The 23,850-nt window shown below is 46.0% G+C and overlaps 2 protein-coding genes across 3 annotated transcripts; one reads left to right on the forward strand and one right to left on the reverse strand.

Moving 5' to 3' along the window:
- Positions 1-10,107: 10,107 nt before the first annotated feature.
- Positions 10,108-14,364, reverse strand: LOC127314098 (aspartate aminotransferase, mitochondrial). The gene is made up of 10 exons (XM_051344568.2): positions 14,016-14,364; positions 13,803-13,888; positions 12,948-13,154; positions 12,650-12,755; positions 12,354-12,458; positions 12,043-12,215; positions 11,446-11,605; positions 11,218-11,313; positions 10,496-10,590; positions 10,108-10,393 (listed from the first exon to the last, which is right to left on the reverse strand). The coding sequence occupies exons 1-10, from the start codon at positions 14,193-14,195 to the stop codon at positions 10,321-10,323; spliced, it is 1,281 nt and encodes a 426-aa protein (XP_051200528.1). The 5' UTR covers positions 14,196-14,364; the 3' UTR covers positions 10,108-10,320.
- A 522-nt stretch (positions 14,365-14,886) lies between these two features.
- On the forward strand, positions 14,887-20,008 carry LOC127314099 (small ribosomal subunit protein uS9m). 2 transcript variants are annotated; one of them, XR_011748632.1, is made up of 4 exons: positions 14,887-15,217; positions 19,353-19,433; positions 19,544-19,638; positions 19,714-20,005. XR_011748632.1 is itself a non-coding variant. In XM_051344569.2 (4 exons), exons 1-4 carry the CDS (start codon positions 15,172-15,174, stop codon positions 19,787-19,789), a joined length of 291 nt encoding a protein of 96 aa, XP_051200529.1. In that variant the 5' UTR covers positions 14,887-15,171; the 3' UTR covers positions 19,790-20,008. The 2 variants fall into 2 exon arrangements, 1 of the variants encoding a protein (XP_051200529.1); XM_051344569.2 differs by having other exon boundaries at positions 19,544-19,631; positions 19,714-20,008.
- Positions 20,009-23,850: the final 3,842 nt, after the last annotated feature.

Here is a 23,850-nt window from a genome sequence, read left to right on the forward strand (position 1 = left end):
AACCTCCATGAATAAAATGAGAACCTCCATCAGTCATAATATATCTAGGTACTCCAAATCTAGGAAAAATAATATCTAAGAGCATTCTTAAAGAGGTCTCACCATCAGCACTTTTTGTAGGTATAGCCTCCACCCATTTAGTAACATAATCAACAGCAACAAGTATATGAGTGTTACCTTCTGAAGACAGAAAAGGTCCCATGAAGTCAAATCCCCAACAATCAAACGGTTCAATAACAAGAGTATAATTCATAGGCATTTCATTGCGTCTGGAGATATTACCAACCCTTTGGCATTCATCACAAGATAAAATAAACTTTCTCGCATCTTTGAAGAGAGTTGGCCAATAAAAACCTGATTGTAGAACCTTTTGCGCGGTTCTTTCTCCGGCGTGATGTCCTCCATAAGCACTACCATGACATTTACTCAATATCTCCTGTTGTTCATATTCAGGGACACATCTTCGCATAATACCATCCACTCCTTCTTTATATAAGTGTGGGTCATCCCAGAAATAATGCCTCAAGTCATAAAAGAATTTCCTCCTCTGCTGAGCTGAAAAGGTTGGAGGCAAGTACTTGGAAACAATAAAGTTAGCATAATCAGCATACCAAGGACTGTCTCGCGAGCTCACCTTTATTACAGCCAATTGTTCATTTGGAAAACTATCATTAACAGGAACAGGATCATAAGCAATATTTTCCAATCTAGACAAATTATCAGCAACAGGATTATCAGCACCTTTCCTATCTACAATATGTAAGTCAAATTCTTGCAACAGAAGTACCCATCTAATAAGCCTCGGCTTAGCATCTTTCTTTGTCATTAGGTATCTAATTGCAGCATGATCAGTATGAATAGTAACTTTTGAATCAACAATATAAGATCTAAATTTATCACAAGCAAAGACTACAGCTAATAATTCTTTTTCAGTTGTAGCATAATTTCTTTGAGCAGCATCAAGAGTTTTACTAGCATAATGAATAACATTCAGTTTTTTATCTACTCGCTGTCCAAGAACAGCGCCTACAGCAAAATCACTAGCATCACACATAATTTCAAAGGGTAAGTTCCAATCAGGGGGTTCAACTATAGGAGCAGTTGTTAAGGCTTTCTTAAGAGTTTCAAACGCTTCCTTACAATCATCATCAAAAACAAATGGTACATCTTTTTGAAGAAGATTAGTAAGAGGCTTTGAAATCTTAGAGAAATCTTTAATAAATCTCCTATAAAACCCAGCATGACCAAGAACACTACGAATACCTTTAACATCCCTCGGATAAGGCATCTTCTCAATTGCTTCAACTTTAGCTCTATCAACTTCAATACCTCTCTCAGAAATTTTATGTCCCAATACAATTCCTTCATTAACCATAAAGTGGCACTTATCCCAATTAAGAACAAGGTTAGTTTCTTCACATCGCTGCAAAACTTTATCAAGGTTTCGCAAGCAGCTATCAAAAGAATTCCCATAGACGGAAAAATCATCCATGAATACCTCTACAATACTTTCACAAAAACCATGAAAAATAGCAGACATGCATCTTTGAAAAGTAGCAGGAGCATTACATAAACCAAAAGGCATGCGTCTATAAGCATAAGTTCCATAAGGACAAGTAAAGGTGGTTTTCTCTTGATCTTTAGCTTTAACAGCAATTTGTGAAAACCCAGAATAACCATCAAGAAAGCAAAAATGAGTATTTTTAGACAATCTTTCTAGCATTTGATCAATAAATGGTAAAGGGTAATGATCTTTCTTAGTAACTTTATTAACTTTTCGAAAATCAATGCACATTCTATACCCTACAACTACTCTTTGAGGAATGAGCTCATCATTATCATTAGGCACAACAGTCATACCTCCTTTCTTGGGAACGCAATGCACAGGACTAACCCATCTACTATCAGCAATAGGATATATAATACCAGCTTCAAGAAGTCGTAATACCTCATTCCTTACCACTTCCTTCATCTTGGGAATTAGACGACGCTGAGGTTCAACAACAGGCTTTGCATCATCTTCCATATTAATAGCATGTTGGCATATAGACGGAGAAATCCCCTTCAAATCATCAAGAGTGTAGCCAATAGCGCCTCGATGCTTCTTCAATATTTCCAATAACCTTTCTTCCTCAATCTCTGAAAGCTTAGAACTAATAATAACAGGATATATTTTCTTATCATCAATATGAGCATATTTAAGATTATCAGGTAAAGGCTTTAAATCAAAAACAGGATCTTCCTTTGGTGGCGGTGTTGTACCCAAATCTTCCACCGGTAAATCATGCTTGAGAATAGGTTGGCGAAGAAAAATTTCCTCAAGCTCATCTCTTTCTTTCCTAAAAATTTCGCTCTCGCTATCCTCCAAATGTTGCTGCAAAGGATTATTAGGAACAAGAACAATAGATGCACATTGCTCCATTTTAAAATCATTACTAGGCAAATCAGCTTTATAAGGAGTTTTAGTAAATTTAGAGAAGTTAAACTCATAAGATTCACCAGCAAATTTAGTCAAAATTTTCTCTTTCTTGCAATCTATAATAGCTCCACAAGTATTTAGAAAAGGTCTACCAAAAATAATAGGACAATAATCACTAGCAGCAGAACCAAGTACCAAAAAGTCAGCAGGATATTTAATCTTACCGCATAAAACTTCCACATCTCGAACAATACCAATTGGAGAAATAGTTTCTCTATTAGCCAGCTGAATAACCACATCAATATCTTCAAGTTCACAAGAATCAATTTCGTGCATAATCTCCGTGTAAAGCTCATACGGAATAGCACTAACACTTGCACCAATATCACATAATCCATAATAACAATGATCACCAATTCTAACAGATAGCATAGGAACACTAGCTTGTTTGGGTTTATTAGGATGTGAAACAATATTAGAAGCATCTTCACAGAAAATAATATGACCATCCTCCACATTTTCAGTCACAAGATCTTTAACTATTGCAACAGCAGGTTCAACTTTTATTTGTTCTTCAGGTTCTACAGGTTTCTTTTCACTTTTATGAACCGCACTATTTATAACAGAGTACTCTTTCATTTTAGCAGGGAAAGGAGTTTTTTCAATATAAGCTTCAGGAATAACACGATCAGCAGTTTCAACTACAACGCATTTATTAATAGATGAATCAATTTTATCTTTATATGGTTCATGATACTTATCAAAGTTCTTCTTTGGCAATTCATAATGAGAGGCAAAAGCTTTATAAAGATTTACAGCAACTTGAGAATCAAGACCATATGTAGCACTCATATTACGAAATTTATCAGTATCCATAAAAGCTTCAATGCATTTATAATCATAAATTATACCAGATTCTCGATCCTTGTCGTTCTCCCATCCTTCAGTATTTTCTTGGATTCGATCAAGAAGGTCCCTTTTAAACTCTTCTTTGTTGCGTGTAAATGATCCAGAACAAGAAGTATCCAGCAAGGTCTTGTCTTGAAAAGAAAGTCTTGCATAGAAATTATCAATAATAACATTACCAGGAAGCTCATGAATGGGGCATTTGAGCATTAAAGACTTCAATCTCCCCCAAGCTTGGGCAATACTCTCTCCATCATGAGGCCAAAAATTATATATGCGATTCCGATCCTTATGAATTTCACTTGGAGGATAGAACTTAGAATAAAACCGGGGCACAATATCATTCCATTCAAGAGAATCCCCATTATCCAGTAATTTATACCAATGCGCCGCTTTACCAGACAGCGATAAAGAGAATAGTTTCTTCCTCACTTCATCCATAGCAATACCTGCACATTTGAATAACCCGCATAATTCATGCAAAAACAGTAAATGATCACCGGGGTGGACAGTTCCATCCCCTTCATAGCGGTTATCCATAACACGTTCAATAATTTTCATAGGTATTTTATATGGTATTACTTCCTCACCTGGCGCTTCATCCACTACCGTTGCAGTAGTAGTAGATTTCCCAAATAAAAATTGAAGAGAAGATCTCTCCATAATGACTTATAGCAGCAGGCAGAAATAAAATCAGCACAACAAGAAGGTTTTCCTTACCAATTCCACTTACCAATAGCGCTTCACTCCCCGGCAACGGCGCGAGAGAAAATAGTCTTGATGACCCACAAGTATAGGGGGTGTATCGTAGTATCTTCGATAAGTAAGAATGTCGATCCCAACGAGGAGCAGAAGGTGTTGACAAGCAGTTTCGATGAAGGATTCACCGTAAATGCTCACGTACAAGTATTCGTGGGGGTTTGATGTAACAATGAATAAAGTACGAGTATGTAAAGTGCGAGAGTAATAATTGCAGCGAGTGGCCCAATCCTTTTTAGCACAAAGGACAAGCCGGTTTGTTTACTTATAATGACCAAACGTTCTCGAGGACACACGGGATTTTAGTCTAGTGCTTTCGCTACATACGGCTAAATAATCTTCATTGTTGTGATAAGTGTTGTGTGGGTGAACCTATGCTAATGTACCGCCCTTCCTAGGACTAATACATACTTGTGATTATACCCCTTGCAAGCATCCGCAACTACAAGAAAGTAATTAAGAATAAATCTAACCACAGCCTTAAACTCGAGATCCTCGCGATCCCTCCCGCATCGATATACCAGCGGGGGTTTAGGTTTCGTCACTCCGGCAACCCCGCAATTGGCAAACGAATACAAGATGCATTCCCCTAGGCCCATAAATGGTGAAGTGTCATGTAGTCGACGTTCACATGACACCACTAGAAGAATAACACCACAACTTAAATATCACACCATTGAATATTACTCATCCATAGTTCACTACTAACATTTAGACTTCACCCATGTCCTCAAGAACTAAACGAACTACTCACAAGACATCATACGGAACATGATCAGAGGTGATATGATGATGAATAACAATCTGAACATAAACTTGGTTCAATGGTTTCACTCAATAGCATCAACAACAAGTAGAAATCGATACCGGGAGAGTTTCCCCTATCAAACAATCAAGATCAAACCCAAATTGCTACGGCGGTGGCGGTGTCCAGCGGTGATGACGGCGGTGATGATGGTGGAGATGATGATGATGGTGATGGCGATGATGTCCAGCTCGATGACGGTGACGATGGCGTCGATTTCCCCCTCCCGGAGGGAATTTCCCCGGCGGATTCCTGCCCGCCGGAGAGCTCTTGTCTCTCTGGTGTTCTCCGCCCCTCAGACGCGGCACTAACTCTTCGCGATGTACCCTCTGTGGCTTAGGTCTTCAGGACGAAGGGTTTGGCGAAGAAAAGGAGGCGAAAAGGGTCGTGGGCCCTCCACACCACAGGCCGGCGCGGCCAGGGCCTGGGCCGCGCCGCCCTAGGGTGTGGGCCCACCCTGGCTGCTCCTGGCTCCTCCTTCTGGCTTCCTTCGTCATCTTGAAAAATAGGATTTTTGGTATAATTTCCTTCCAGAGTTGATCTTCCGAAATATTGCGTTCTGACGGTGCTTTTTCCAGCAGAATCCTGGCTCCGGTGTTCGATCCTCCAACAACGATGAAACATGCAAAATAGATGAAATAACATAAGTAATGTGTCCCAATATGAAATATATCAATGAATAACAGCAAATTATGATATAAAATAGTGATGCAAATTGGACGTATCAACGGGGAGCCACGATGCGTGGCTTGAGCCGCCGGACGAGGAGCCTCGCTGGCGTTAGCGTACCTGGCGAGCTTCCCTGGGGACGTGAGCCCCAGTTCGTCCACCGGCGGGCGCTACGCTTGCGCGCGCCCTCCAACCTGTTCAATTTGCGCCGCTCCGCGTCGGTGCAGAACACAGGGGGATGTGGCGGTGAGTCCCCGCCGTGCAATCCGACACCGCGGCATTGGGAGCCGCCACGGGAGGCTATCACGCCGACGAGGAGGTTGAATCGGTGGCTGGGGCCTGCGTGATTGCTCACTGGAAACGGGGTAGGCGGCGGAGGGAGTGGAAGCGGCGGAGGGGAGTAGGGTTTGGAAACCGAAGTCCCCTCCGCGGCCCCTTTTAATACGGGGCGACCGCTCGATTTCTCGGGGGCCGAACTCGTTACACGGGCCAGGCCGCGAGTTCGAGCTCTGTTCTGGCCCAGTTTCGGACAGAATCCCTATTCCCGCCATCTTTCAGTTTCGGCCGCGAGTTCGAGCTCTGCTAGAGATTGCTCTTAGGAACAATCACATTTTCCTGTCTCTGCCTTATCCCTCGCGCGCATTGCTCTGTGAACCACTCACTCTCTCTCTCTCTCTTCTCTCTCTAGACTCTGGACCAGCAGCGCCGCGCCGAGAGGGCGAGGATGCGTTAGGAGGAAGCCCTCATCGGTGAGGACGCCGCTGCTATCGATGAGGATGCCCAATTACCGGATTTACTAAATACAATTGCCACGTTAATTCTGACTAATCACGAAATTTGGTAATTAGGCATACTTAACCTGGCAGTTACGTCTAATTATTCTGGAAAATAAATATTAATAATTAAATCTACAAATTATACATACTTAACCTGGGCAGTTATGTATAATTATTCTGGCAAGTGACAATTGAGTACTAATTAACATGTAAGTACTAATCTGGCAGTTAGTGAGCCTTAGTAATGGGCAACGAGTAATTATTCGGCAATATATATCCTGTGGGCGACGAACCAAAATGTTTCTCTGATAGGAGTATGTGATTTTTTTTAATAAGATGCATGCGCTGCTACACGCTGTGGAGCTAGTCTCGGCTGCTTGTTTCTTTCTGGACTGCATGCATATCGTGGGCTGGCAGGTCGTTGCTTGCCTGACGCCATCCGTCGCACGGGTCCTTTGTGCGGTGCCCCCGCGTAGTTCTTCCCATGATTGTTTTCTAGATTTGTTTGAAGTGAAAACATGAAGTTTTCAATTTTTTTGAATATCATGCTACATTGAGCTCGTTCTCCATTTGAAGTCCTCCATGAAGGTGATAATCATAGCCGTCTAGTGGACCAAATTGTAAAGGCTTAGGTCAAACATGGTGGAACTTGTTCGGAGAGAGTAGCGGTTGCGGGTCACCGTTGAGTAGTTGATCTATCTTAGTCTCCAGATTGTTCCTTTTTTCTCGGACATTTTGCCCTAGTAATTTTTTCGTTTCAAATTTTTTGTTAGTTGTATGGTGTGGTTGCTATGTAACGAGACGAAATTTATTTCAAGAAAACATGGTTATGCCTGCATCTGCGCCCATGCACGTGGACCATCCTTTGAGGCATGCGCCCATGCACACTCTATCCATTTTTTTTGAGATGAAACGATCCCATTCCATTAAGTAGTAGGCTCAGCAACATCGCTGGCCACCATCACCATAACATCGTTTGGCAGGTCATCCGTCCATATATAGTTGGATCGGTACCTCACTACTTACACCCAATACAGCAAGCGCGTGAACAACCTTGTTACATATAACTCTCGGACGATAAACAAAGGAAAAACTGACAAAAAGTTTAGGTTGACATAAGATCGAATACCTCAATAAATCACTCCCTCTGGCGACACGTCTAGGTCTGCTGATTGGGTACCACGCACAAGATTTTGTGCATCACTTTCGATAATGATCCTGGACACGCCCCATGCTGCGGACTGCTGCAGAGCAGTACTGCACGCTTGCTAGTTATACGCACGTGTAGTATCTAAATGTATAATAGATACAAGATTATGGGTAGCTCACAACCATTAGCGACTCTAAATTGTCGGATCACTCTTATCAGCAAATCTTGGTCATGTGTCTTTTTAACCTGTCGTATAAAGAGAAGAAGCCCACTCTAGAAAACCCTAGCCGCCAATTGCTTGTCGCGCCTCTCCTTCCTAAGCCCCTCTCTGCCCGACCTCCAAGCTCTCCCTCGCCCAATCGCCTCTCACCTTGTGGTCGCAATCGCCGGCAGCCCGGCGGAAGCAGTGCCGCCTCATCATCGCCGTCGTCGGCAGCTACCGGTGGAAGCAACATGGCGCCGCCTCCTCGTCTCCATCGCTGGCAGATTCCCGATTGAAGCAACAGGTTGATGCCTCCTCGTCAACCCCCCGGTGGAAGCAATGCCGCCTTGTCGTTGCCATCGCCGGCGGCTACCGGTGGTCCGTCTCCTCGCCAAGCTCGCCGAGCCCCGCGTCATCTTCTCTGCCACACCGCTCGTCCTTGCCAGCGGGAGGAGCACCTTTCTTCGTTGACCGTGCGCATGCAGGAGAGGAAGGGACAATAGGGACGCCACGCCATCCGTCATCTTCGGTGTAGCACCCACCGGTGCTACTTGGCACTAGTTCGTCAAGGGGATGTCAGCGAGAAGCCAAGCTTGTTTCCCTCCTATGTCCCTTCTTCACCATCAAGGGCGATGTGAGTGTCGTGCTTTGTTGTCGTCCTCGCAGGTTGTAGACATCGATGAAGTGGAAACCGGGGTTCTCACTGCGCTGCACACTTGGGTCTTTACGGCCCTCCATGGAGTCCAAAAGCACAAAGACCGTCGAAGCCAGCTTGCCCCTGACGGTAGTTCGTGGGAGGCACCCGCTGGGAGGAGGTTTCTCGCGCAGCCTCTGACCAAGGCGGGTGCGCCGACCTCGGGCAAGCCCCTTCCCGGGAGTGTGAACGCCTGACATTTCTTCCGTGGAGAGGACGGATGGCCCTGGCGTGACGCAACCCGTGTTGTGCTCCCTCCCGCTCTGCGCGCAACCACTCGATGATGGGACAAGGCCTTGACGTCCCATCAAAGCGCTATGACACTTTTCTCCCGTTGAGAATTGGCTCGGCCGCGCGTTCCCTCACGTATCCGTCCGCCACTTTTCTAGCATGCATGCCACTCCTGTGGAGTCCCTGGAGTCCCCTTGAGATATGTATAAAAGGAGGATCCGACGCATAGTAGAGTGTTGAGGCACGGGGAAAGAAGGAAAAAAAAGCTGTATCGGAGGTGAAGGAAGGGGAGTCTCAGCTCCTTGTGTATGTTGTTCAAGCTAAACAAAATCAGACATCCATGATGTAGGGGTTTCGCATCTTACGCTCTAAACCTGGGCAAAAATCATGTTTTTCTGTGTTGTGCTTGATCCAGATCGCATGTCGACTAGATTTATAAGAGGGAAAGTTAAATCATACTATGTTTCACCTAGTTCCTATATAATGCCGTCTGTTACAGCGAGGATGCCCACAACAATACTATGTTTTACCTAGTTCCTATATAAGCTTCTCTTTATTTTTTTTATTTTTTTTTGTTTTCCTCCTTTATTTTCTTATTTTCTTTATTATGTTTTGGTCTTCCTTTTATATTTTCATCTCTGCTCACGTTTTCTTGCTATTTTTTTAAATCACAAGAGTACTTTTACCGTGTTATAAGTGAATATTTTTAACCCCGTGAACAATTATTGTGATTTGAGAAAATATTGTTCTCCCATATGAACATTTTTGAAAAGTCAGGAGCGGTTATTCATAATTGCACAAACAGTTTTTGAATTGTATGAATATTTATTTTAAAGGTTTTGAATAATAATTTTAACCTTGTGTGAACAGTTTAATTTGTAATATAAGATATATTTCTCCAAATTTAAGATTATCTATTCTAAAAATAAATATATATTTTTTAATTTAAAATCATGTTAATGGGCCATGCCAAATGCGGCCCATGATAAACAAACGTCAGGGTGTCAGGCCCCTATTTGGCGCTTTAGGCGTCATATAGGAGCTCCGAGCTAGCTTGGCTTTTGAGACCTGATTCTCCGATAACCAATTCTACGTTTATAGCTTACTGTTGGCCTTCTCTAGCTAGCTTGGCATTTGAGCAGCCAGGCCAAAGAAGGTTTCAGTTTTTGGCGTTGTAAATTGTAAACTTCAGTTCTGCTTTCTCATGGGTCTGGAGGAGGACCTACCACTTCAAAAAGACCATTATCAATAATATGTCCAGGGTTTTTCAAATTTAATTGTGTTGGCTTCTATATTGTCTCTTGAACATGTCAGTTATAGTGCTCCCATTCTCAGTGTAGTAGCGACCATTTGTCAGCGCTATGATAAGATGAATTGCACACCGAAACTCAAAATACTCCTAATTTAATTTTGAAAAAGGGACATTGCAGTGTTAGGACATTCTCTGCAACTGCAATATATGATCAGTCTAATTCTTATAAATGAAGTAGTCCTGCTTGTGCATCTGCTAAAAGAAATAAATATATATTCGTACACCAATAAATCACAACAATATGGGACGTTGTTTCAGAAAAATAGCTATATTTGAACATACTTATTTTTCGATCTCATCATGTGGTGGTTAGAAAAGGTTTAAACAATTACAAGCCACTTGATACATGAGGCTGAAAGGTTCCTCTTATTTCCCAAGATGACAGGACAAAGAGATCTTACTTTGGCTTGGTGACCTCATGAATAGCGTTTGCCAAGTAGGCGACATTTCCTGTTGTTACACCAGCCATGCTGAAGGAGAAACACCAATACAATTAGGGACACGTCATTCATCAGATGCAGAGATCTGCTTCCCGAAATCAGAATTAATAATTTTCTTAGATAACTCCATACCTTATCCTGCCATTACGAGTCATGTATATGTGGAATTCTTTTGTTAAACGATCAACTTGTTCAGGTGTCATCCCACTGTAGCAGAACATGCCAATCTGTTCACCAAATTAAAGCATTCCTTTTATATTACAGTTATTAACCACCGCCAATGAAATGGCATACCAAAATTCACATCAAATCATAATTGACAATAAATTGTGTCACATACAAAGCCCAAAGTAAATTCAAAACTGAATTACTGTGATGCAGGATGCAAACTCGTAATACAAGTGTTGTTCAAACAACATATTTTTCCAGTACCAAAACACCTTAGAACTTAGAAGGTTGCAAGGTCAGTGATGTTCCCTCTATGAAGCATAAGACTAATTTATTTTTTCCCCAAAGGTTATATGATGTGTCAAACCAACAATACATTGCGCCCTCGGTGCTAGCAATATTTAGTGCTTACATCCTAGTTTTTGTGGGAACCATTTACCCTTTATATAGAGAGGTAACACTGTTTTGATGAATCAGCAACTAAACTCCATTCTAACGAGGGCCACTTACATGCAATGTGCAATATACTAGCATTTACATGTGGGCAGTGAGGTGCCAGTGCCACAGCGATACTTCGTCTGTTCCAAATTATAAGATATTTTGGTATTACTAAAAAAATAGCCTATTAAAACATGCTATAATCTGTAGCAGAGGTAGCACTGGAAAAGATGCCGATGGGGGTTTACCTGATTAGTAATATGTTCCCACGATAATGGTGAACCCAACTTTTCAAGATTTTCCTTTAGTGCTTTTCGCATTCCAATGATGCGATCAGCCATACCCTGAGACAACAAAGAATAGTTAAAACAGTACAATGAATCCATGAGTTTAATAGTTATCAAACGATTCAGTAATACTTTTACTTCAGAAGTACTATAGACTCATGACTTAGGAAAAACAATCGTGCAGATTACCTTGACCTCTTTCAGCCATAATGTTTTCAGGGCTGGATCACCAAGGATTGTGGAAACAATTAGTGCGCCATGCAGTGGTGGGTTACTGTACATAGGTCTGGCAATCTGTTGCAGTTGGCTCTTCACGGCAACTGCTTGCATCTCATCGTCACAGAGAATACTGAAAATGCAGTTAAAATAAAGCAGACCAGGCCACGGCTTAGGAAATACATGAGTTGTAGGTTATAGTGTCACAAAGTTTGTTTGAGCGAATGAATGGGACGGGGGAATGTTCAAACTAAGTCGAATGGAATACTTGAGAAATCAACGGCTAATACTGGACTTTCAAGGATAAACTTACTCTTCAAGAGCATTTTATAACATAGTCTACTTAAAGCACTAAAAGCCTATACATAGTGCTCAGAAAGTAAACATACATGGCATCATATCATCAATACAGTGACAAATAGAGGTAATCAACCCGATTTCCATACGGACCACAAAGACTGACATGTAGCTGGAGAAAATAGAAATTAAAAGAAAAGGTAGGCAGTTGAGAAGAAATAAGTTAATTGTAGTTTGGAAGAAATAGGATAATTATCATGGAAAATTTAGTACCTAAGGCATCCTGCTCTTTGGCCATAAAGCCCCATGTTTTTTGCATAGGACTGTGCGCATCCAATTTGATGCCCATCTTCAAGAAAGATCCGAATTGCCTTGGCATCTCTCTCAGGGTCACCACTGGCAAATCCTTGGTATGCCATGTCAAAGAATGGGAAATGGTTCTTCAACTGAAAAGTATGAAAGAAAAATACATCAGCATGCACTCATAAAGAATATAAGAATACTACTGTTCAGCTTCAGAAAAAACAGAATATAAGAATACTAGAATAGCACGTGGCTATTCTGCAATTTGTCGCCATTTGCACCTTGAATTGATGAGATATCTCTCTCCATTGCTCCTCAGAAGGATCCACCCCAGTGGGATTGTGAGCACATGCATGAAGCAAAAAGAAGGAACCATCTGGAGCATTCTGGCAATTGAAAGAAAAACATAGCTCTGAATTAGTTATAGATAAGGAACTGTCAACAAGACAGTCCCCAACAAAAATGGAAGGTTTTTCATTGCCCAAATTTCAGCTAGGCCAATTATATGAGTACTTGTTAGAGAAATAGCTAAGAATACTGCATCCTTGTAAATAAATTTACAACCTGTGCAAATTACCTTGATATCATTCATGAGGCCTGCAAAATCCAATCCTTTTGTGTCTGGATAGTAGTAGCCAAATGTTCTTTGCGGTACCTGGGCGTCCCTCCAAATATTGTGATGACTGCAGAAGTTCATAGATGTTTGTTGAATGGCGCGGTCTTAAGGATGCTTAAACAGAAACATTTGCTAAATAAGTGCGCTAAACTTAATTTGGTGATTTTTTTTTGGTAACCCATTGGACATGTACCCGAAAAATTGGTGATATGGCATGCATGGAATGTGCACAAGTCATATAAGATATATCCCAACTTACTTTGCCCATGTAGGGGTAGGTATGTATATCTGTGAATCTGGCAAGAACCGTTTCTGAAAATCTGCAAAGAGGCGACATGCACCAGTCCCTGAAAGAGTCTGCACGGCTGCAATCCTCTTGTCCTTGATGAACTCGGAATCCTCCCCATAAGCCAACTTGAGTGATTCATCGATCATCTTCGCGCTTCCTCCCATCGGAAGGTACTCCCTGTTTTACAAATTCCACCAGGAAAATATGAGAAGAACTAACCAAGTGAGCCCATGTTTTTCATTCTTGGGAATTCTGAATATCATCCTCTGCAAAATGTCAAGCTGCTAAACAAATATACTGAAAATTCCAAATGATGTATTAGAATCAAGGTTTGTTTTCTCGGTTGCAAAAAATACACCGGTGGGCACAGGTATTACCGGCTTTCGGAAATACCTGTCATAATACCCATTGGGATTTGTCAAACGAATGTATAAGTTTGAGCAAATTATATGAATATTGGTATATTTTGTCGAGCATAAAGTTTTCACGGTGGTAACCGGAACGACCGGCTTTTGGCAAGATTTCAGAAATGTTGGCCTGATTACAATCACTCAGCTCAAAGCGTGTCATGATCCTATCAATAAAGTAGCCACGCTGGCTGGATATATTTGTGGCGAAAAATGTCCCAGAAACAAGTAGGAATTGAGCTATCACAGTAGTGCAGGGCAATGTCAATATGTCATCATGAATAAAGCTTGTGGCTACGTCAATTCATCAATTGATTCATCAGGACCAAGAAAACTGCTCCCACAAGCGCATTAATGCCTTAATGGGGGGAAAAGTAGAGGTGATAATACAGAGCAAAGCTGGACAGCGAGATCTCACATGTTGGTGCTCCCGGCGATGCGCCGCTCCGCCTCGCGCACGCACTCCAGCACGACGGGCTTCCCGTTGTCGTCCCGGTACGCGCCCTGCGAAATTCAACCAGAGATCGTTCCCCTGCGATCAGCATGCAGCCGGTACAGGGCAAGAAACAGCAGGACATGCGGGAGAGAGAGAGAGCGAGAGAGAGAGAGAGAGAGAGAGAGAGAGACGTACGACGCCGACGTTCACTTTGTCCGGCGAAGGGTCGGCGAGGAAGGCCTCGGTGACGCCGAGGATGGGGTCCTTGGCGGCGGGCTCCACGTGGCCGAACAGCGACGCCATGGACCTCGACGCTGGCAGGAGCGGGCCGCTCCGCCGTTGCCTGATCGCTGCGGCGGCGCGAGACATGGCCATGGCGTTGCTGAACTACGCGGCGGGTGGCGTGAGAGCTTCGCTGGAGTTTGTTGCTGGAGAAGAGGAGTGATGCGAAGGTGGCTTGGGTCGTGGGGAAGCGGCACGTACGGCGCCAGCTGCTGCTGCTCCCGCTGTGTTGCGTGACGCTTTGTTGTTCTGTTCCGGGGCTTTGTGGCCTTGTGGAGTTTGCTGCGCCGTGAGGACACGCCAGTGATCTCATGTGCGGCTGCATGTGGGGCCTCGTTGTAAGTGTGTTGGTTGCTCTGTTCCCTGGAACTCTCGCGAAACCGTATCGTTCTACTGGTTTCCAAGGTGCTCAGTTTGTTCCGCAGAGTCACACTTTACTCGTAACAAGCAAAATTTGTACACATCGAAATATTCAGCATTTTAAATGCAATCTATAAATTTACAACTCCAATAAACAAAGGAAATTGAAATTCCTAAACTGAGCAAGGTGAGTATTATTTTTTAGAGACACGTATACACACAAATCTTACTACACCCACACAATACTTGCTGAAAATTTGAGCTGTGGAGTTTCAAAAATTGGCCATGTCACCACATATGTCTTTTATTGGCTTCTTTTACGGTACCTTTTACCACTGCTAAAAAGAGGAGAGGTATGATTTAAGCAATGGTTAGGATTAATCGGATTAAGCGATTTAAATTAGATCCGTCAGCCAGCAAGACAACTAAAACTAGTTGTATTCGGGCCGGCCCAACATTTGGATAAGTGATGGAAGGCAGTTCACGCGACCGTGTACATCGATCAGAAACGCCGCCGCCACATCCAGACCCGTGTGCGTCGAGGGTGACCGCTGCCGCCGCCGCCTCCGCCGCCGGATCGGCCTGATCCTGCATCACAGGCGAGCGACGCCGACACCAGCTCCGCCCTTTTCTGCATCGCAGGCGACCGCCGCCGCCAGCAGATCAGGCTGGTCCTGCATCGCCGGCGAGATACGCCGCCACCAGGTCTATGCCGTCCCAACTTCAACAGACGCCGCCACCAATATCTCTGCCAGGTACGTCGACCCCGAAGCATGATCGTAAATTCCGTCGCCAACAGGTCTTGTCATGCAACTCAGTTTCAACCAACGCCAATTCTTGTTCAAAAGAAAAAACGCCAATTCATATGGTTCAGGTTCAGGAACTTCAGCTGCTGCGCCATTTCTTTTTCTTCTGTGGAATTTTTTTCGCGAAAACGCAAAAGCCTTGCGTTTCGATGCATTGATAGAAAAGAAGGTTATATGTACAAGCCCGAAACCGGACGAACACCACGCCGTACAACTCGACCCAAGAAAAGGAAACCTAGTCTAGGGGAGCAGAAGGCGCACACCCCGGGCTCCCGCGTCCGCCCATTGCCGCGCTTCCGCCACGATGTCGTTGAATAGGGTCGTCACCGAAGGCCGCACGTTGTCGAAGACCACCGCGTTTCGATGCTTCCATATCCACCATGCCGTAAGCATGATAACCGACGAAGTGCCTTTGCGTAGCTGGCGAGGGGCGGTCCGCACCGTCAAGGATCACCACTCCGCGAAGTCGCCCTCAGCCATGGGAGGGCTTGAAGTGGATCGGATCCACGACAGCACCTCAAACCAAACCATCCTGGAGAACGAGCAGCCTGTGAGAAGATGGCGCATGGTCTCCGTGGACTGGTCGCAGAGCGGGCAGTTGGGGGTATGCGGCAACCCCCGTCTGGCCAGCCGCTCCCCCGTCCAACACCTGTCAAGACAGGCCAGCCACAAGAAGAATTTCACTCTTGGCGGCGCCCAGGATTTCCAGTTCAACTTCCAGAAGCCTGCAATTATCGCCCCTTGGAAGAGGGCATCATAGCAGGAACTGGAGGAGTACTGGCCATCCGTCGTCCAACGCCAAACCATCCTGTCCGGATCCGCCGAGAGTTGGGTATCCCTGAGCCGCATCCACAGCTGCACGTACTGCCATAGTGCCAGAGCGCTCGGTGCCCCTACTATGTCAGCGATCCAAGAGCGGTCCATCAGGGCTTGGCGGACCGTACGCGCCTTTCTCCGGCGCTTTGGTACCAGCGCATATACGTCAGGCGCCACCTCCTTCATGGCTTTGCCGTCCAGCCATCTGTCTTCCCAGAAGAGGGCGGATTCCCCGTTCCCGATCACCATGGTGGTGGAGACCGCGAAGGCATCCAACTCCGTCTTCGAGAAGTTCATGTCCAGCCCGCGCCAAGGTCGCAGGGGGTCGGTATGCATCCTCCAAATCCACCTCACCCTTAGGCTGGTAGCAGTGCGAGCTAGGTCCGGAATCTCGAGGCCCCCAAGCCTCAAAGGTCGACAGACCCGTGCCCAATTGACGTGGCAATGCCCGCCATTGGCATCAGCTCTGCCGGCCCAGAGGAAGCCCCTCAGGATTTTGTTGACCTGCTTCAGAGCGGTTTTGTTGACCCCCAACACCAACAGTTGGTGCAGCGGGATCGCGGCGAGCACCGAGCGAATAAGCGTCAGACGCCCCGCCCTTGGCATCATAGTCGCCCTCCAAGTGGGAAGTTTGTCGGCAATCCGGTCTACCAGAGGCTGGAAAGAGGCAGCCGTCAACCTCCTGATAGACAGTGGTATGCCAAGGTACTTCACCGGGAACGGCGCTAGTTGACAACCCATGCGCTCAGCAGCGCCAGCGGCCTCCTCATCCGAGCACCCGATCGGGGATACCGAACATTTGGCGAAGTTGGTATGCAACCCTGAGGCCATCCCAAAGAGCTCCAGGATACCACGGACAGCTCGCAGCTCCGTCTCATATGGGTGACAGAAGATCACCACGTCGTCTGCATAGAAGGAGACCGAAGTCATCAAGTCTCGTCTTGCAAGACGCCTCAGGACACCCAGCTCGATGGCCTTCGCCAAGAGCTTGTTGAGCGAGTTCATCACCAGAACAAACAGTGATGGCGACAGGGGATCTCCCTGTCTCAGACCCCTCCGATGCCAGATGGGGGGGCCTGGCTCGCCATTGAGCAACACCCTAGTACTTGCTGTGGATAGCAGGATGGACACCAACTCACAAAACCTAGGGCCGAACCCGAGTTTGCGCAGGATCTCCAGAAGGAAGCCCCACGAAACAGAGTCGAAGGCGCGAGCAATATCCAGCTTGAGCATCACTCTCGGCTGCTTTTCCCGATGGAGGAATCTAGCAGTCTGCTGGACCAACATAAAGTTGTCATGGATGCAACGTCTGCGAATGAACGCGCACTGGTTGCGATCCACAAGAGATTCCATCCGGGGGGCCAGGCGGGTAGCCAACGTCTTCGCCACCAGCTTGGCGAAGATGTGGATAAGGCTGATCGGCCGGTAGTCACCCAAAGCAGCCGCATCAGGGCGCTTAGGCAGCAGAGTTAGTAGGGCCTGGTTAAGACCCTGGAACCCGCGCCACACATCGTGTACATCTTGTCAAAGGCAGCCATGAAATCACCCTTGACCACGCTCCAGCATTTCTTCTGTGGAATAACTTTATGGTTTTATCTTTAACCATTGTCACCTAAATAGAATTTACAAATAATAGTTGGTTTGTTTTCTGTAAAATAACACACGAATTAGGGGCACGGCGATTTGGCTCTCGAGCGCATCTAGTCCCGCTCTCTCATTGGTTCACTTACGCATAGGATGGTGTGCCTTCGAATGAATACAGCCCACCAAAAAACAGGACATCGTATAGTATACGGTGGGCCTAATGTGGGGACACGGTCGGGGAACTCACGGAGTGATGATGGAATTTCTGTACCGCTAGACCATATATAGTCCATATGCCGTAGTATACAAAATTAAAGAATCCTGATAGAGTGTTTCAAAAAAAAAAAATCCTGATAGAGTAATAAAGTTTCTGGCTCAAGCTCAGGGTCAAAAGCAACCATAGCAACTAGGGGTGAGCCGGCGCCGCCGCCGGCTTGATCTGCCTCCACCGGTCTCCTCTAGCAGCTGCGCGATCGGATTCGGCTTCCCCTTCACGTCCTCTCTCTTTCCATCCCGATGTCCCTCGAAGCCAGGTGACAGCGACGTAGTCGAGGTCAACCCAGCGACGAGGGCCAGTACGTGCCAGCTCCAGGACGACGATGAACGGGCCAGGTCCTCCTGCCCGCGGACGCCCGCCATGGAGGCAACCTCCTGCCTCATCCTCCGATTCGAAAAGGAAGGACGACGGCGGCCTGCCGTGCCGCCGTCACCCCATGGCGACCTTGACGAGGAACTGCTCGTCTCCTCACGAGGCAGCCCTCCGCTCCGGCTCCATGGTTTCGGCAACCTTTCCGGTCGAGGTGGAAGCCGACCAGCCGTGGCCTCCTGCTGATGGCCACTCCATGCTGATATGATTGCTCCCCCCGGAAAGCCGGCGTCGGCTGTCTCTCCGGCACAGACTACCGCCCTACCCTCCACGGCTCCACTGCGACATGGCATATTTTCTTGTGCCTCCGCTGCCAACGATGATGAAGAGGAGCTGCCCGCCGCATCCGTTCGATTAGTGATGCAAACTGTGTCTATCAGCTCGGGGAGAAGATGATCTCACAAAAAAAAAAAAAAAGCTGAGCTGGGGAGAAGGGCTGGTGGGGAATATGGAGATAGAATCAACAAAAGCCAGTTCACGACGGTAGAGATAACGGCATGCTCCGCATTAACTGCAGTACAGACGTGGGCCATTGTCTCTGCGCTTACTTTACAGGAAAATGGATTGAGAGATGGAATACAACGATAGTGTTGGAATCTTCACGTGGCTGAAGGGTCGGGATACCAGGATCATGTGTGCCCGGGATCAGAAGCGGATTTCCGACGAATTAGTACGTAGCAAATGTAAAATCTGAACTCCAAACGGGATACAACATGGTGTGATGCACTGATACTCTTATCGGTTTTCTTTCTTTTCAATTATTTATGTAGAAGCTGAAAGCTTAATCATGGAGTTCATATATTTCCATATATTGTTTCTTAGGATCCTAGAACTTGAAGTATGTTTGTAATCTTTGAAGTATTTATGTTTAACAATTTGATTCGTTGCACCTTTAATTAGTTGTTGTACTTTACACAGTACAGATTTTCTATCCATTGTGTACGGTTTACTTTTACACACACTATACATGGAATTGATCATACCTAATCCATTACAGAAAACACTCTTTCATGCTTGGTTTCTTTTCCCGAAATGCAGAGCAAGTTGGAGTTGTGCGTCTAGGGATCAGCAGGGCTTTGCAGAATTGGGAGCTGGGACTGCGTCCATATCTCAAATCAGGTAAAAGCAAAATTTGAAACCTGGACTGCATCCATTCTAGCCAATGTAGTTGCCTTATTGCTGTTTTCCATTTCAAAAGTGACTGACTTCGTCATTGTTTCTCCAAACAGCTCGACATTTAACCAGAGATTCGCGAATGGTTGAAAGGAAGAAGCGTGGAAGGGCGAAGGCAAGAAAGAGCTTCCAATGGGTCAAGCGGTAGCAGGCAAGTTCTACTGCTCTTTTTTTGCTGAATTGTCAAGCTAAGATGAGGTCTGACGCTGTTCTCATAATGCTTCAGGTCTATGTGCAAAATTACCGTGCCTCTGGTGGTGGCAGGTCCTCTCCTATTTGTTGTGAATTCTCAGTCAGCATAGATCTTGTATTTGCACTGGATGTGCTGTTATTTCAGTGGAAGGCCCATGGGAGCTTTGTACTCGGATATTGCAGTTTGTGTCGATCATCGAGTTCCTGAGACCAACTACTGCGATTTTTTGTATGTTGATACAGCAAGCAGAACCAGAAAAAACCTTTTGACTAAATCTAGATGCAGAAGAGCTGCTGACGGCCAATAAAAAACAGACCGGGCCTCTGATGCATAACTGTAATTAGGGTACATGCCCTTCAAGGTTCGCAGCAAATCTTTTAAGTTCATTTCGTTTAATGAGTATATGTATCTCTCGGATGGTCCTGCTTTGTTGTATATCAGGAATAATGCATCTGCGACATCACGAAGTCGACTATGGGCCAGAAATTGTTGTTCATCGCGTCAGATCCGTCTTCATTCATTCAACCAAATGAAATTGCAGTAAACCAGACACTCATTTTCTAAAATTTGGTGGGCAGCTATGGGTTACAAGTTACAAAAGCACGCAGCAGGCTAAGGGAAACATCTGTTTATTTGCTATAAGTAGAACTAAATGTGAATGTCCAAAATGATGGTATGCCCCGCTGATAAATGACAAGAAAGAAGTAAATGTTGTTTAAAACAGCATACATTCAGGACTGAAGAGTGAAACCTCTTATGATATAGAGGAGGACCTTGTTGCTGGTATTGAGCGCCGCATGCTGCAACAGAGGGCCAAAGACCAGACTGTGACAGAATGTGAGTCTCATTGAACCGGTGATCACCGCCGAGATGACACGGGCGGTGCACCGTGATGACAGCAAGGAACCTCTCCCGGAAACGCGTGGTGGGCTTGGCCGCCTTGGCGAGCGATGAGGACGACGTCGTCGATCTTAGATCCACGCGAGGGGCCAACCGCCGCTGCCGAGGCAGTATTGGGGAAGGGGACGGCGGACGGGGATAGCTACTACATCAGCAGGGTGGGCGCGCGAGTGGCGCAGGCCATGCGGGAGGGCGCCGCCAGCGCCAGGTCCATCAAGACAGGGCGCAGCAGCAGTCGGCCTCGTCCATGGCGACGACGACCAAGACGTCGGCCGCAGCGCAGACGGTGGAGTCGGGGATGGGGACGAGGAGTGCGAGCTCTTCCGTGGTGATGGTGAGGAAGGCGGCCGGGGAGGAGAGGCGGAGGAGGGCGGCCGAGGAGTTGGGGAATAGAGAGCGGCGGCGACGAGAGGGCCAGCTCTTCCCCAGCCGCTGCGGTCGGCAGATCATGGGGCCTGGACAGTCTATTGGCCTGGGCTCGTCTATTGGGCCAGGCCCGTCTATTTTGTTTTTTTACTGAGGTGTGAAAATTACCAGAGGTATGTAACATACCTCTCAAGTTTTGAACTGTGGTATGAAACTATTTGGGCCATTAGATAGATGGAAATTAATGGCTGTTATTCATTTGAGGGTACCGTAAAAGAACCCTTACCTTTTATTTTGTTTGTTGTTCTTGGTTGCTGTTGTGTAACTAAATTTCTCTGCATCTATTATCCTCTAGCCATTCATTGTAACAATTTGAGACACGTTTTTTTTTCAGAAACAACATGCCAAGTACATACGGGAGAAAGAGACGGGGTGATCAAAAAAAAAATCTAGGGTTTTTCCCCCCTTGCTGTGATAGCTCCAGACCGCCCCGTCTTCGGTAGCCTTCGAGGTGCGACAGATTTCCAGGGATCATGTCGTTCCTATTAATTGGTGTGATTATAAAGAGGTTCAGCTTGCATACCTTCGTGCCGATGTATGCTCTTATTTGAGTTTGTCTATATTTTTTATGTTCATAATAGTGCATATCAACTTACTATAGTGACTATATTGAACTAGAGATGTGCATGATTTATTTTCTTTTTTGAGTACTTTGTTGGGAGCTTCATCTTTATTTGGTTTGTACGTAATACCTAGATCTATGCGATTGTGTGCATCCTAATTATGCAGAGGCCGAGTGTAATGCATGCTTTGCAAGTACTAAAGCGCTCATTATTGAATAAAAAGTAAATGCATCATTAATTCTTCGTTCAAAAATAATTGCCAACAATTCTTTAGGAACTAGCGGTAGTTTTTGTGCCTGGAATCCAGAGCCTGATGAAGTGACTATGGACTCCCTGATCAAAATCGAAAAGCTAGCAAACAAGAACACGACGTGGCAAAAGAGTGCTACAGACAGTTTGTGGGAGCACTTTCACTTAGGGCATCTCCGGCGGTGCGACGCAAACGGACACTGAGCGATCGTTTGTGTCCGTCGTGACCGAAAATGCGTCTGACACCACCTCCAGCGGCGCGACGCAAAGTGACCGGGCCATCCACGCCAGGTTTGCGTCTCTGCGGACGCTGCGCGGACGCGCAAAGTTTCCTCTCGGTCCTCGCACGGGCCCGCCTGGCAGGGGCACAACTGCTTCATCTTCTGCGGCATTACTTGCGAGCGGTGCGCTGCAGCCTTTGCAGGGCCGCGTTAATGGCGCGCCTCGGCTTCCGCCGCGAGCGTGCGCAGCTAGGCGGCGTTGCAGTGGCAGGCCATTGATGGCGAAATGGCGTCCGAGCCTCTTAAAGGGACGCAGCCGGTGGCCATTTCCCCAACCAAACCATTGCCAGATCCCACCCTATCCACCCACCGACGCCATGGGGAAGAAATGCTGGCCGTTCCGCAAGACCAAGAAAGACCACGAGGCTAGCGGCTTGTAACACCCCAAATTTCAATGAAAAAGAAAGTTAGAGAATTCCAGAATACAAATTTTCAAACCAACAAAAACTTTTCTTTTGCATATAGTACCATGCATAGGACTTGTGCATTTGAGTGATATGCCATGATGATTGTTATTACTTGTTATTGATATGCTCTAAAACCCTAGAGTGATCATGTGAAGATCACCAACCAAATAAATCAAAGGGAAGAAATTCCCATAATTGAAAAACCCTAAAAACCCTCACATATGCCCTATGGCATTTTTCGAAATTTTAACCCTAGACCTATTTGGTCTTCACCATTAGTTGGATAATGTTACTAAACACTTATTACAACTTTTGGAACCAAGGTTTCACTTTTCAAATAAATTTCAAACACAATTTCCACTCACATGTGATGATGACCAAATCTGCCAATTTTAGTCTGATCACCACTTTGAGCCCCTGCAATTCAATTTTCCCAAACCATTCTTTGCTAACTCCTTGCACCATTTCAAAGTCAACATCAAGGTGAACAACTTTGATGAAGACCACCCTGCCAAATTCATCTTTGATCACTAGCTATGCTCACCCAAAGTGGCAACTTTATAATGAGTTCAACAATCTTCACTTAGCCATTTTGGGCCATTTTTGAAATCCAATTTTTCCACCACCACCTCAACTCACCTCTGGTCAAGTACAACTTATCTCAACTTTCACTTTTCAAAAACATTCACCATTTGAATTATTTCCATTTTTGATATTTTTGAATTTTCCAATTTTGAACCCTATTCACACACTATTGCAAATAGTGATCTACCCCAACTTGCACCAAATGGTTCCCCTGCCCCCTCTCATCTTGAATGGCAACTTGTAAACCCTAGGGAGAGGAGGAGCAAGGCTAGACATGGCCATGCCGGCCATGTCGCCCGAGCCCGACCACCTCCCCCTCTCTCCATTGCTTCACCGCCCTGGCCCCCTCGCCACCGTGCGCCAACGCGCCCCCTAGCAAGCCCTAGCCCAGCCCTGGTCGAGGAGGAGCTCGACAACGCCCAGACCAGCGCGCGTCCACGACGCCCTGGACGCCGCGCACGTCGCGCGTGTGCACGCCGCGGGCACACACTGGCCACGCGCCGCGCCGTCACCACGAGCACGCCCTGGACTCGCTGACCAGCCGTTGAGCATCGCCGCGTCGCCACGCGGTCACTAGACATGCCCTCGACCCCGACCCGTGCCCGCCGTCGCCGGAGACGACAACGCGATCCCGCGACCAGCACGGCGGACACGGAAACAATGCCTCGCCCACGTACGCCGCCCGACCGTGCCATCGCCACCTACGGATTCGCTCGGACGAGGAGAACACCGTAGCACCCTCGCCTAGCCCAACACCTC

Source organism: Lolium perenne, chromosome 7 (assembly GCF_019359855.2).
Source record: "Lolium perenne isolate Kyuss_39 chromosome 7, Kyuss_2.0, whole genome shotgun sequence".
NCBI classification, from domain to species: Eukaryota; Viridiplantae; Streptophyta; class Magnoliopsida; order Poales; family Poaceae; genus Lolium; species Lolium perenne.

Coding starts and splice junctions, on each gene's coding strand:
- LOC127314099 (XM_051344569.2), top strand. CDS start 15,172: ATGCCGTCCCAACTTCAACAGACGCCGCCACCAATATCTCTGCCAG. Junction 15,218..19,352: donor GCCACCAATATCTCTGCCAG/GTACGTCGACCC, acceptor CCCGAAATGCAG/AGCAAGTTGGAGTTGTGCGT. Junction 19,632..19,713: donor AGCTTCCAATGGGTCAAGCG/GTAGCAGGCAAG, acceptor ATAATGCTTCAG/GTCTATGTGCAAAATTACCG.
- LOC127314098 (XM_051344568.2), bottom strand. CDS start 14,195: ATGGCCATGTCTCGCGCCGCCGCAGCGATCAGGCAACGGCGGAGCGGC. Junction 13,155..13,802: donor ATCGCCGGGAGCACCAACAT/GTGAGATCTCGC, acceptor TTTGTAAAACAG/GGAGTACCTTCCGATGGGAG. Junction 10,394..10,495: donor ACTCGTAATGGCAGGATAAG/GTATGGAGTTAT, acceptor TTTCTCCTTCAG/CATGGCTGGTGTAACAACAG.